The 13,569-nt window shown below is 41.3% G+C and overlaps 1 protein-coding gene across 1 annotated transcript; it reads right to left on the bottom strand.

Annotated features, from left to right (window-relative positions):
• Positions 1–223: 223 nt before the first annotated feature.
• LOC125425418 (ATP-dependent DNA helicase Q5-like) lies at positions 224–12,097 on the bottom strand (the record flags this gene model as incomplete). Its single annotated transcript, XM_048483025.1, has 8 exons — positions 224–920; positions 1,336–1,476; positions 2,742–2,835; positions 5,327–5,400; positions 6,712–6,770; positions 9,352–9,391; positions 10,362–10,458; positions 11,857–12,097. Coding segments are annotated over 8 exons (1,406 nt in total), but the record flags the coding sequence as incomplete, so codon positions are not given.
• Positions 12,098–13,569: the final 1,472 nt, after the last annotated feature.

Below are 13,569 nucleotides of genomic sequence, written 5' to 3'. Positions count from 1 at the left end.
CAACAACAAATGTCTGAGTTCCTTAAAGTAATGTCTACATTTTAAAAACATGTCACATTAATTAATGTTTGTCATATTTTTGCTGCAGGTGCCAGTGTTGCTTTTTTCATACTTTGTGTTTGAGATCTGACCTCAAATGTATCTGGATAAATTACAAAGGAAGGTGGCTGGGGAAGGAGAAATGCTATAAGACAAATAAGTTCAGGCCCCATATTAGCCTACACTTGTAGCAGTTATTTTTTTAAGCAATAACTTCATGCTTACCATGATTTTCCATGGGGTGACCCTGGGCACGAGGATTCAGTTTCTGAGTTGTGAGTTCTTATTGCTGAACTGTCCCCTATTTCCCCTAATTCCTGCTTTTCTAGATGAGATGCACCAGCTCTTTCTTCTTTGGAGATCATTTTGGTTTCCGGCCATTCTTTCTCCTCACACAGTCTTTGGGAAAGAGATAGTGGTCGTTCACTGAGATAACAGGTTTCCTCCTCCTCCTCCTCTGCTACATCAAGAGCTGAGTCCAAGGCCTTAGAGCCTGTTTTCTGGCTAGAGAAGAACTTGGAAATGTTCTGAGATTCTTTCCTGGCGGCTTCTGCCAGCAGCAGCTGCTTCTTGGTGGGTTTGCTCTTCTTGGTGGGACTAACTCCCAAGGAGGCTGTAGGACTGGAAGTGCTTTGCTGCCCCTCTTCAAGAACTTCACCAGCATTTCTGCTGATTTCTTTGGTTCTTTTCACTTTGCTCTCAGGAGCGCTGACATCATCCCCAGCTTCGGGCTTATGACTGCAGTCTGCTTCCCAATTTGGGCTCATTTCCTCTTCGTCAGGTTTAATTTCACCCTTCTCCTTGGCTATCAACACTTCTGAAGCTGGCTGGAACACATCTGATGACTTCCGAAATCCAATTCCCACCCTCTTGGGTTTGAACTGCATTAAAAAGAGATGGGATATCACTAAATCACTGATCATTGAATCCTCCTGGGAGTAAGCCAGAACAGAGCAAGATTTAGAGCAGACCTACTCAGGACTGCTTTCTCAGAAACAGGTGAACTCCGGGACTTACTCCCAGGAGAGTGTTCTTAGAACTCGAGGTTACTACTTAAAAAACCGGAAATCCAAAATCTAGCCTGTCCAGAAGCTAGAGGTAACTTAAATGGAGAGCCACCACATGTTACAGAATGTAGTAGCAGCAGAAGCACAAAGGGGGGAGGGGAGAAGAAAAACTGCAGGAAACCCACACAAGAAGGAGCCACAGAAATGAAACCCCATTGGATGTTGAAGGACCTTCATTATAAACTGTTCAACGCTACTCAACGATCAGACAGTGTCTATTTGTACTTACCGTGTTCACCTTGGATGGTATATGGCAACCATCATCGGCTGATGTTGTTGGTTCAGCTTTTACACTAGGACAGCCGTTCACTCCCAAGGCAAGCATAGAATACAGCTCTCCATCTTTGGAAGCTTTGTTAATTTCTGCCACCTTTGCGCAGAAAGCAGAGAAAATTGTCCAGAAGCCTTCCAGTTTCCATAAACAGCAATACAAACAGCAATTCCATGTAATGAAGCATTAACAAATTATGCTATTTTCATCTCTCCTGCATACAGCCTAGCTTTGATTTATTCTTTTCCTTCTTATTAAGATTAAGGAACTGCAGATGCAGTACAATATTTGCTATCATTTAAAAAGATAAAAATATAATATGTTCAAGCATTATTTTTACAAGATAATACTACCGTACCCTAAAGGACACATAAGGTTGAGTTTCATCATGAAAACAATTATTCTAAAAAATTAATAAACAAACCCTATATCTATACCAGAGGCATAGCTCCAAGGGGGGGGGGCACAATGCACTGGGTGTGCGTCCCTGTGGAGGTGTGGCAAGGGCGTTCCGGGGGTGGGGGTGTTCCAGGGTGGATGGGGGCGTGGCAGGGGCAGAGGATGCACCAGTGCATTGGGCACTTTTCCCCCTCGCTCCGTCCCTGATCTATACACATTTATTAGTTTGTTTGACTTCTTCTGTAAAAGTATATTTGGATAGAATGCCTGATTATCAAATCTTCCTTGTTTAGCTCTTCCCAGTGTCACTAGAATGGCTTAAAAGCAGCCAAGTTTTTAGCCACAGCATGGGAATGCAGGTAAGTAAACCCTTTCTCCCATTCTATTTTGCCAATACAAATTCCTTGGCCTCCCCCAATGTTACTATTTGCTCTTTGTAGGAACAGAAAAAAGGGACATATTAATACTTATATTTCCAGGATGGCAGATGGGACATGCATTGGCAAAATGACACAGGGAAAAGGGGATAACCATTTGAATGATTATCTTACCCATTCAGCAAAAACAGGACCACAATGTCTAGTTTGGATTTAAGAGCCTTTTTCTTCAGGGCTTCAATTAGAGGCAATTCTGCTGCTTAAGTAAAAACATGGGATTACATGGAGGTTGCAGAATCTTATTGTTTTAAGTATGATTGCTCTTTAGAAAAACAAACACATATCTTCAAGAAGGCTACCTAATCTTAAAAGTGCTGGAAAACTTACCTGAGACTAGAAATTAAGGGTCCAGACAAACACTCTTTCTACTAAATATTCTAATACAGATGACAAAGGAACAAGAAGCAGGTACATACCTTCTCATTTAGTCGCAGACAGTACAAACATTAACCACAGGTTTAAAAATCTGAGCACTGGGTGAACTATCCAAGCTCCCCCTGCCCCTTGGCTTCAACAGCCACTTCTTACCTTCTTGAGAACGGCAGCCTTGTATAAATTTGCTGTCTTACTCATCTGGAAAGCCTCATACTCCATTTCCACAGCACATGTTAGAGGATCTGACCTGAAACATGCCCACAGTTTCATCAATTGTGTCAGGATGTTTTTTTCCACTTAAGCAGGCAGCAAGCAATGTCACACAGATAAACACATCTTACCATGACATGCCTCTGACGACACCAGCCATAGATGCAGGCAAAACATTAGGAGCAGAAATGAAAGAACCACAGCCATTCAGACCAGAAACGCACAACAGAGTTGATTTTGGCCATGAAAGTTTTTGACAATATAGGGAAATACTTAAATCTCTCATTTTAAGGATTATTACGATGAGAACACAGTAGGGTTGCCAGCTAATGGCGGGTAATTGCTGTGAGGTTGGGGGGGGGGCAGAGAAATGGGGGGTGCCAGGGTTACATGTAGTATGATGTCACTTCCAGGGAAAAACAGAAAGTAATGTCATGTCACTATAGAAGATCCCAGCAACCCCTAGAGTGATGTGACATCACTACTGCTTTCCCCTGTGACAGTGGCCCTTTCCCCACTTACCCTTGTTGCTGCACGCAATTCCTAGCACGCGCAATTCCTGGCGCGCGCCCCGGCTTCTCCACTAATTCCGCCCCGGCTTCCCCTCATCAAAAGGCGCCATTTGAAAAGGCGCCAGGAATTACGCCCGCTGAGGGGGCGTGGGAGAGGCAGCGTCGGTGCGGCTGCGTTCTCGCCGCCCCTGAAGTGGGGAGTGCAGCTGGACCCCGCACTACTTTAGGAGAGTAGCACGGGGCTCAAGGTAAGTGGGGAAAGGGCCAGTATGCAGCAATAACGGTGACTTTTTTCCCTCCAGTCACAGTTCAAGTGGCAATAGGAAGAAAGAGTAGCTGCCAGGATGTTTCCTACTATAGCAGAGGACCTGTCGATCCCAAATCAGGGCTCTAGCGGCAACAGTGTCATTTTAAAAAATCTGGATGCAAGTATTGGCTAGATTCAGAGCTAATTTTTCTTTGACTGGAGGCAGAATAGAAAGCCAAAGGTGCAAGAACATCCTCGTTAAGGAGATACGTTTTATGTGTTTCTATCTACAGTATTAACCAATGGAATACAACATACTCCAGACTAACTTTGTACAGTATACTACTTCCCTCTAGTGAGGATAAACCAGAATTGCAGCCTTTAGAATCCAAGGGAAAACCAAGGTGATAAGATATTGCAAGGCTCCGAGGCCTAACTATGACGTTATATTTTCTTAATACGTCATAAGTTACACTCTTGAACACAAAGACTGTAAGAAACAACATAAGAATGGGCTGTCCATCTAAGTCCCCAAAAGCAGTACCTGATTCAAGAAATGTAAATGGAATGGGGGCTTAAGATGTGTGGGAATGTGACGGGTTTTAAACATTAATGCCAGCACCTTGATCTAGACTGGAGGCAGACTAAGAGGCAGCATAGTTGATGGTTGAATAAGTTCACATTACCCATAATCCACAAGAATATAATAGGCTGCACTCTGAACTAGCTGAAAAGTCTGGCTCATATTCATGGGCAGCTCCCAAAAGTATAGTAACAGCTCCCAAAAGTACAGTGTAAGAAGCCAACAAACAAACAAACAAACAAACAAATGAATAAATAAAATCCAACCAAACACTATACTCATGCCTATAAATAAACACTAAGTGACCACAATTTAATCTAATGTGAAGAACTAATGAATCGAAGGTACATTATATCAAACAGCAAAAAAACATGTCTGTGTCCAAAATGACTGCATACTCAGCTATTCTGATCTGTTTTTCCGGAAACCCTGTTCAATATCTATGAACTGTTTAGATCTGCAATTATCTATTTATGAAATTTAATATTTTATTTATGAACTTATATGAATTTTAGTAATAAGATATTTATGATAGTTGAATAGAGCCCTTTGGATATACTGAACATTCTATTGCATGCCCATATTTATTACTTTTTCATATTTATTAATGTTTGTGTGTGATACTAAATTGTGCAGTCATTTTTTAACATAAAGTACCTTTATTCATTACTTCTTCACATGAGATTAAATTGTGGTCACTTAGTGTTTATTTGTAGCCTGGGGTATAGTGTTTCATTGGTTGGATTTTGTATAGAAAGCTTTATCAGTTAATGTATTGTTGAAGGCTTTCATGGCCTGATTCAACTGGTTGTGGTGGGTTTTCCGGGCTGTGTGGCCATGGTCCGGTGGATCTTGTTCCTAACGTTTTGCCTCCATCATGCCAGCCACAGCCACAGATGCAGACGAAATGTTAGGAACAAGAACCACTACGGCCATACAGCCCGGAAAACCCATCACAACTAGTTTTATCAGTTAAGTTTCTGGTGGGTTATAAAAGTATGTCTGAACCTTCTAGGACCTCTTCCTCTCCAGAAAGGAAAGGAGTTTATGCAGCAGTTAAAAAGTATTTTCAGTTACTGCAGCCATATGCAACAAAAGCAGGAGTTGGCAAAACAGAAGTCCTTGATGTTAACTTGTGCCAGTGAAGTGCTCTTTACAAGCGATATCATCACTCATAGTTTCCTACCCATTTTTTGTTAGCCGGGCTTGCAAATTGCTGCTCAGTGCTTCTTCTAACATTTTCAGGCAGTGCTCTCTAGCCTAAAATCAAAGGAGAATGAGTGATAGGTAATCCCAGAATGTAGTTATTAAACAAAAAGTACTTGCAGTGCTTAAGCAGTTTTTAGCATTCTTCCCATCTCTGCTTTAGTACAGGGGAGAGGAGTGGGACAGAAAGCACTAGGTGAGCTCTGGTTTTCTTTTTGGAGGGCTTTTCTCAAAGCCAAATCTTTAAGAGTGTGTGTTTCTGAGGGCTTGTGTGCTTGTTCTTTGAGGGCTTGGGAAGGCTTTTGTTTGTGTGGGTTTTTTCCCCTCTTTGTTTACTTGTTCTGGCCGTGTGCTTGCCTCAGGCTTCTGAGAGGTGGGGCTTGCTATTTAAGTGCCAATTAGCTCTACTGCTCTCTGGAAGCAGCAGCACACGCTGTAATCCCTTCAGTAGAAGTGGACAGGAGGAGTGCGACAGAAAGCACTAGGTGAGCTCTGATTTTCTTTTTGGAGGGCTTTACTCAAAGCCAAATCTTTAACAGTGTGTGTTTTTTAGGGCGTGTGTGCTGGTTCTTTGAGGGCTTGGGAAGGCTTTTGCTATTGCTCACTTTCTGAAAGTAGTTCTTTTGCTCCATGATTCTAGTAGCCAGCATGGTAGCCATGTTGATCCAGAATTTTCTTTAAAAAGTAACTTGTTTCTTTGGTCTGCTGATCAGACAAGTTTTCTTTCTCGCTCTCTCTTTAATTCTTGGGCAATCTTGGGCAATATTCTTGGGCAATCATCCATAACAACTGGTTACTGAGGACTGATATATGCATCAAAAGCTGCAGGTGTCTGGAATGGTGGTTCCAAGTTATGCTTTAGGTCAAATGACCTAAATCAGACTTTGACAGGCTTTTCTGAAGTATCAGAACCACACCTGTGTCCGCTCTAAACTTCCTTCTTGCGACACTGCAGTCATTATTATTATTTATTAAATTTAATAACCCGCCCACCCCCTAAGGGCTCTGTTTGCTTCCTTTCACCTTTTCACATCTGGGTTCTGAATTGTATTATAATATTTGATGTTCTCTTTGAATCCTTGAACTGTATTATAGTTTGAATCCTTTCCAATTTCTTCAAATTTCTAAAATTTAATAACTAAAAATAGATACTATATCCTAGCTACACTACTGTACCTTATATCTTTGGTGGTATTCTTCCATTAATGTACGATTACACTATAACATCTAGGATAACACTCCAACCCATTTTAGCTGTGCCGTTTTCTTGACAGTTATTTCTCACTTTGAACACTACACCCCTATCAGCCAGCAGCAGAAAAGAAGCCTTTTCCCAAACTTATTAAACCCATAGCCTCTTCCTACCTTCACTGTGATTCTGGCTATTTTCCTGCTGGCTGCATCTTTCAAGGGACAATCAGCATCTGCCATGAAAGACACACAGAGATAAATACATTATACCATCAGCCCACAATTTTTTCCCTTCTTTTTGGCTTGGTACACTACTTATTGCTTCAGATGGGCAGTTTGGTTAGATTATACAGGAGTCCAAGGTGGTAGATTTTTTGCCATTTACCTTTTAGGCATGACAACAAAGAGTTTGGGGTTAGTTGGGTTTGCATGGGGTACCAACTGATTTCATAACTGGAAATCCACAAGTTACATGGAAGGATTCTCCAAATGAGCATCTTATGGTCAGTAAAATCAAGGACAATTAGATTATGAATAATGAACAAATAATACATTTTTATTAAATAAACAACTATAAAATAGCATGAATACCATTAGAATTCAAGTACAAGTATGTAAAAGCATAAGTGTACTAAAATATTAAAGAGATACACTATATACCATACTATGTTGAGATCTACACCTTATTACCAAAACCAAAATTATTATGAACATAAAGGTCTTCAAGGAAAATACAGATTTAGGCCCGGAAAACAGTGGCTTAAAAGGTAAAATTCATTCATTCTAGGGCAAATTTATTGGAGTTCAAAAAGGGAATTTGGAGAATCAAGATCCCAGATACCTATGCATACATCCAGGCAAGTCACATAAGGGACACAAATACTAATTTAAAAATATATTTCTGAAAGAACAAATTGCTTTCTTATACTTATCACGCAGGTGAGAAGTGGGGGGATCAATCAGATAAGACATAGAGTGAAGAGAACTAATTCACACAGACAAATTGCATTAGAGTTTGGATGGAAATGGTAATTAAAGTGAAATAAACTTGGTGTCATACATGGTTAATGTTAATGTAATGTTAATGTTACTAAATATGCCAGTTAACTATAACCATTTTGGCTAGAATAGGTTTCCCTATGGAAAACATGGGGCAAAACAATTCACCCACAGCTTTTCCTGAACGATAGGAACAGATATCTACCCAGCATTATTTGAGAGGGATTTAAACCCAATTTGTTCTACCACAATAATCAGTTTAGGTTTTTTGAAAAACAGAAATCTGCCTGCACCCACAGGCAAGCACTGGATGTTATGGATATTATTTCAGAATTCATAGGAGACTCTGCTATGACATTTTATTTATTTATATTATATATCCCCACCCCAGAGACGGAGCTCAGGGTGGCAAGCAGGTTATATTTTATGATCGTAACTTTCAGAGATGGACATTCAGTAAACCCAAACCATTAAAAAAAATCCCAAAAATTCCTTGTTGGTATTTTTGGAGGTTTTTCAAGAAAGGAAGGAAAGAAGCCCCTCTCTCACACACCTGCAGCCTGGCTGGGTGCAGCTCTATACTGCTTGTTCTGCTTCCATAGGTGATGTGCACTTCAGAGGCAGAGGCAGTAGTACAAAGCTGGACCCATCCAGGCTAAGCCCAGTGTTCAACCCTGCACTTTGAAGTCCTTTGAAGTCCACACGGATCTCAGCATGGTTTCAGCTGTGTGCAGCCTGCTGCCTCCCAGACCCACATGGAGTCCTGAGGCAGGCAAATTTTTCAGGTTCGGTTTAAGTAACCTGAATTTTTTTGGAAAAACTGATATGTAGTGTATAAGCATCGGATTTTTCAAACATTTACAGGTCTAATAAAGCCGGACAATACTTTTATTATATATATACTTTTATTTATATATATAAAATCCATTTCTAGTAACTTTAAATATATATATTATCCACTCCTAGTAACCTTACTTGGATTCCTCAAAAGGAAACAGTTCTATGTCATCTTTCATGAAATCCTCATTCATAATCTGTATATTTATTGGAGAAGCGTGTTCCCAGTGACAAATCAGAAAAAGTGGAGGACTCTGGGACATGTAAACCAAAGGGTGCCCTTTCCCAAGCTAAGAGCGGCTGACTGGACTACAACTCCCACAATCCTTCGCTTTACCAATACAGTCCTCACCTCCCAGAAAGCTGCAGGTGAAGGTCTGAAGAGCAACTGGCAGCCAAGGAGGGGCAGAAAGAGAGAGCTAGTGTAGGTTGGCAGAATAACAGATGACAGATAGTTAGGTAAGGAGAGAGAAAGAGAGCTGGAACAGGTGAGCAGAAAGACAGAGTTGGGGTAGCAGGCCAGAGAGTTAAAACGAGAGCTGGGGTAGTGGGGCAGGCAGAGAGAGCTAGGATGGGATGTCTGTTAGTGTAAAGAAACAGAGTTGGGGTAGCAGGGCAAAAAAAGAAAGAAAGAAAGAAATGGAGTTGCAGGGCAGAAGGAGAAGGAGAAGATTAAGAGAAGGGATGGCAGGATGGAGAGTGAGAGGCAGAGAAAGGGGGGAAAACAGAAGAAAAAAGTTGGGGGTACGTGTGGAGAACTCTCTGCATCTTCACATGTACCTTGCTGGCTCCCTCCCCCTTTGCAAAGCTTTGTAAAGGGGGGCAGAAACAGAGTTGGGGTAGCAGGGCAAAAAAAGAGAAAGAGAGAGTTGGAGTATCAGGGTAGAAAGAGAAGATCCAGCTTTGCAAACAACAGCCTGCTGTATTTTGTCATCCAATAGGCTTTTTTGCTAGTCCATGAAATAATTATAAAATTACCTGGAGGAACAAAATTGTCTTTTTCGGCCTCTTTACTACCCTGAAAGAAAATAAATCAAAGAAACATCACTAGCAACCTGAAAGACAGCCTGCTCTCTTATGAACCCACCCAACCATAATGGTCATCTTCAAGTACCCTGCTTCAACTCCCTAACCTTCTGAGTTTAGGCAAGTGGCAATGAGGGAGACGGTCTTCTCAGTTGAGGCACCAAAGGTCTGGAACCCCCTCCTTAGGGAGATTAGTTTGTCCCTTCTGTTAAAACCTTCATCTTGTAAGGGGAAGATTTTTTTAAATTTTGTTTGGCATTCCCATCAAATGATACCACCTTCTTAACCAATGTTTTGATATTTTGCATGTATTTAAGTGTCTTGTAAAGCCCTTGTAAAGGGAAGATATAAACCGTGTAAATAAACCTTTTGTAAAGGACAAGAAGAAACACATGTTGCAGGGGTTTGATCCTGAATTTGAAATTTATGCTCTGAAGACTTCAAGTCCCCATATTTACAGAACAATTTCTACTCTAAGCTCAAGTTGGCTTTTTGCTAAATAAAGTCAGGGTTACTGGTTAACTTTTAAAAAGCGCCATTCTAAGAATTTGGCAGTTATATTAATTTAAATCCCTTAAGCTCTCTTCTCTGCGCGAACAGACAGGCAAACACCACGATCTACATAGATGGCTCTAGTCTCAGAAGACCAATGTGGTGGATGATAGTCTTTCGAAGAATAGATTGTAGGCGAAAACAAAAAAAGCACAAGAAAAAAATGCTGCACTCCCTTCACTGTACAGTTGGTTGTAAAGCACTGAGAAATTAAGGAGTGTATTCGAAATCCTACAGACAAAGGAAAGAACAAGGTCCAGAACACAAGATGGTTTAGCAGTTCTTTAGGACCTGGAAGGTTTCTTGTTAGCAAGAGCACATAGTATGGACCTGATAGCTCATCACCTTCTCTCTTTTTCTTTCAATAAGACCTCTGTCTCCCATGGAAAGGCTATCAACTATCAACTAACCTTGCGCAGCATCATCTGTTGCTTATAAAAGTTATTCCATTCCTTTTTCCGATTCTCTTCAATGGCTTCATCCACACTCCTACCGTCTTCATCCCACCTGAGTAATGACCCACAAAGAATCAGCAGCCAAGCAGGAATACTGTAACAAGGCTTGAAGTCTCAAACTAATCTCAAATAGCAGAAATGTAGCCACTAGATCACCAGACTTTTGCGGACTGTGGGTCCACATCATTAGCCCATATCTAGTCTTCCTTTCAAAGTGAAGTTGCCACATTTCCAGAAGAGCTTTCAAGAACTCACTAATTCCAAATTAAGTTTGTCACTTATCCCTGTTGCCAAGGTCAAACAGCTATGTGTTTTAATATCTAGCACGTCAACACCAAAAGTGTGTAAGAGGAATACAGTTATTTTAATAATGAATAATGATTCCTTAACGAATCAAAACAGAAAATTCACTTTGCATAAAAGGAGATTTATGGGGATAAGGCATTCCTGAGAATTTTTAACAGTATAAGCACTTTGAATCAAATGACTGTTCTTCTGGATCGTAAGAATTAAAGATGCTAACACGATATAATAAACAGGGTGCCAAGCAATGCAAAACTAATGTAATAGTTCGGGATATAACAAGGAAGTTAAAAACAGCAGTCATTTATCTCTGCAATTATCTGAGTTTTAATCTTACATCATGAACAACTACAAAAACCAGGTGAAGAAATAGTATGGTTATGTACTTTCAGACTTCTCTGTTTTCAGTAAAGACTCGTATGAATCGATGCTTAACCTCCCACTGATTTTTTTCTATTACTGTTTGCTAGATTTTCCTGTCTAGCAACTGATAAAAAGCCCCATGTTGTTATGCACATCTTTTGGAGGATACTTACAGATCATGGAGTAAGTAGTGCACATTTGGGGTGGTTGTAGTACTCAGTAAAGTGCAATGCCCTACTATTTGCATTGTGAGAACTATCTATTCTGCTTTTAAGCTATTTACCCTCACTTCCATATCGTTAAGGGGACTGAAAGGTAGAAATTCAATTTTCTACTGCTGGAAAAAAAAAAGAGGCTGCTACAACCTATGGTATCAAACTATGACAGAGATGCACAAAACACTGAGGACCATTTTCATATTTTTAAATCAAGAACTACATCACTGTATCAATTATGGGAAAGCCCTTTCACTATTTGTCTACAATTTTCTTTTTAACCTATTCTCCACTGGTGCCTTGACCTCCAAATCTACCCAGTCTGCCCAGTTAAACTTTGCAGGCTTTACCTATTTGGTCTGGTTGATTAACGAAGCGATTGCAACTTCAGAGGTAACCTTATTTGACCTTATTTATGGGGAAAGGAATTCTGGATCTTTATGCCTACGTTTCAATAAACTCCTTGTCAGAAACATTAGCCGAATCCTCAGTGAACCGAGTGAATAAAAAAACCCTTATTGTTGTCTACAGAATTTGCTTCTGCCAGAGTCAGGTTACCAAATACATACTTGCTGAAGCCACCGTAACCTCTTCTTCCTCCTTCATATAACTCTGGGTCTGATGAGCAAGCAGAGGATCCAATGCAGGTCCTGCTCCAGCTGTTGGTACATCGCTCCAATGCTTCAAGTTGCTTTTTCACAGATGCTGGGTTCTTACAATAATCACAACATTTGTTGCACTGTGGAGTGGCATCCCCAAAATATTTGGCTATGGTGGCATGACGACAGCTGAGAGACAAAAATAAAGCCACTTTTCAGAAACAGCTACAGCAGAGAACCTCTGGAATCCTTATCCTCACATCCCAGGAAATCACTTGATAAACCAGATTAAATGGCTGTCCAGCTGACTGAACTGTACCACTGCAACTAACGCAAATATGGTCAATCACTGCTATAACCTAACTATAATCTAACTGTGATATAAAACTACAACTCTGCCTACTGCCAATCTATAACCAACCACCTCCCATAAAGAGTCTGCAAACACTAATAATTCCTTAGTGCCTCCACTGAGAAGACTAAGGTGAGAGTCAGTGTGGTGTAATGGCAACAGACTGACAATAGGGAGGCCCGGGTTCAAGTCCCACCCAGTCATGAATCTCACTGGTGATTCTGGGATAGTCATTCTCTTTCAACCTATGCTACCTCAAAGGGTGGCTAAGGGACAAAATGCAGAGAACAATAGTTGCTGCTCCTAAGCTCTATAAAGAAAGGATGGGATAGAAATAAATAAGTTATCAAGGGTTGAGATATGATCAGATGGAAACTGCCCCTTGCCACAAGAAACAGGTTTACTTGAACAATAGTTAAGTTTATTAACAGAATGCATACACAGAAGCGCAGCCTAAAGAGAAAAAAGCAAAACTGTTAGGTTGGATCCTACAATTTTCTGTTAGGTTGGATCTTACGATTTTCAGCAATACTACATGGGAGATTCCAGAAAATACCACTCGTAGACAGACAGAGGCGTAGCTGGGCCAGAGTGTGCCCAGTGCACACTCTGTGTTTTCCGCCCTACCCTCCATGGTGCCCTGCCCCCCCTTACTTTAGTTCAGCCTGGAAAAGTGACCTGTTCTCTTCAGGCTGAAAATGGCCTGGTGGGAACTACACTTCCCATGAGACCCTGGGGCTCACAAGGTTGCCTGGGAAGTGTACTTCCCACCAGACTGTTTTAAGCCTGAAGAGAACAGGCCGCTTCTCCAGCCTGCACTGTTTTGCTAAGGTAAGCGTGTGTGGGGGCATCGGGGGGGGGGATTTTCCGCTCCCCCCGACATGCGCCCGGTGCAATGTGCACCCCCGCCTCCTTGTAGCGCCACCTCTGTAGACAGATTATGCCCCTGTGGCCAGAGCTATGTGGAATCAATTATATATGTCCTTCTGCACTGTCCCTTTTATCAGTGGCATAGTGGTTAAGAGCAGGTGTATTCTAATCTGGAGGAACGGGGTTTGATTCCCCACTCTGCCACCTGAGCTGTGGAGGCTTATCTGGGGAATTCAGATTAGCCTGTGCACTCCCACACATGCCAGCTGGGTGACCTTGGGATAGTCACAGTTCTTCTGAGCTCTTTCAGCCCCACCCACCTCACAGAGTGTTTGTTGTGAGGGGGGGAAGGGAAAGGAGTTTGTAAGCCCCTTTGAGTCTCCTATAGGAGAGAAAGGGGGATATAAATCCAACTCTTCTTCTTCTTCTTCTTCTTCTTCTTCTTCTTCTTCTTCTTCTTC

Source organism: Sphaerodactylus townsendi, unplaced genomic scaffold, assembly GCF_021028975.2.
Source record: "Sphaerodactylus townsendi isolate TG3544 unplaced genomic scaffold, MPM_Stown_v2.3 scaffold_423, whole genome shotgun sequence".
Classification (NCBI taxonomy): Eukaryota; Metazoa; Chordata; class Lepidosauria; order Squamata; family Sphaerodactylidae; genus Sphaerodactylus; species Sphaerodactylus townsendi.
Note: the sequence above shows the minus strand (reverse complement) of the source record. Positions and strands in the feature narration are given on the sequence as shown.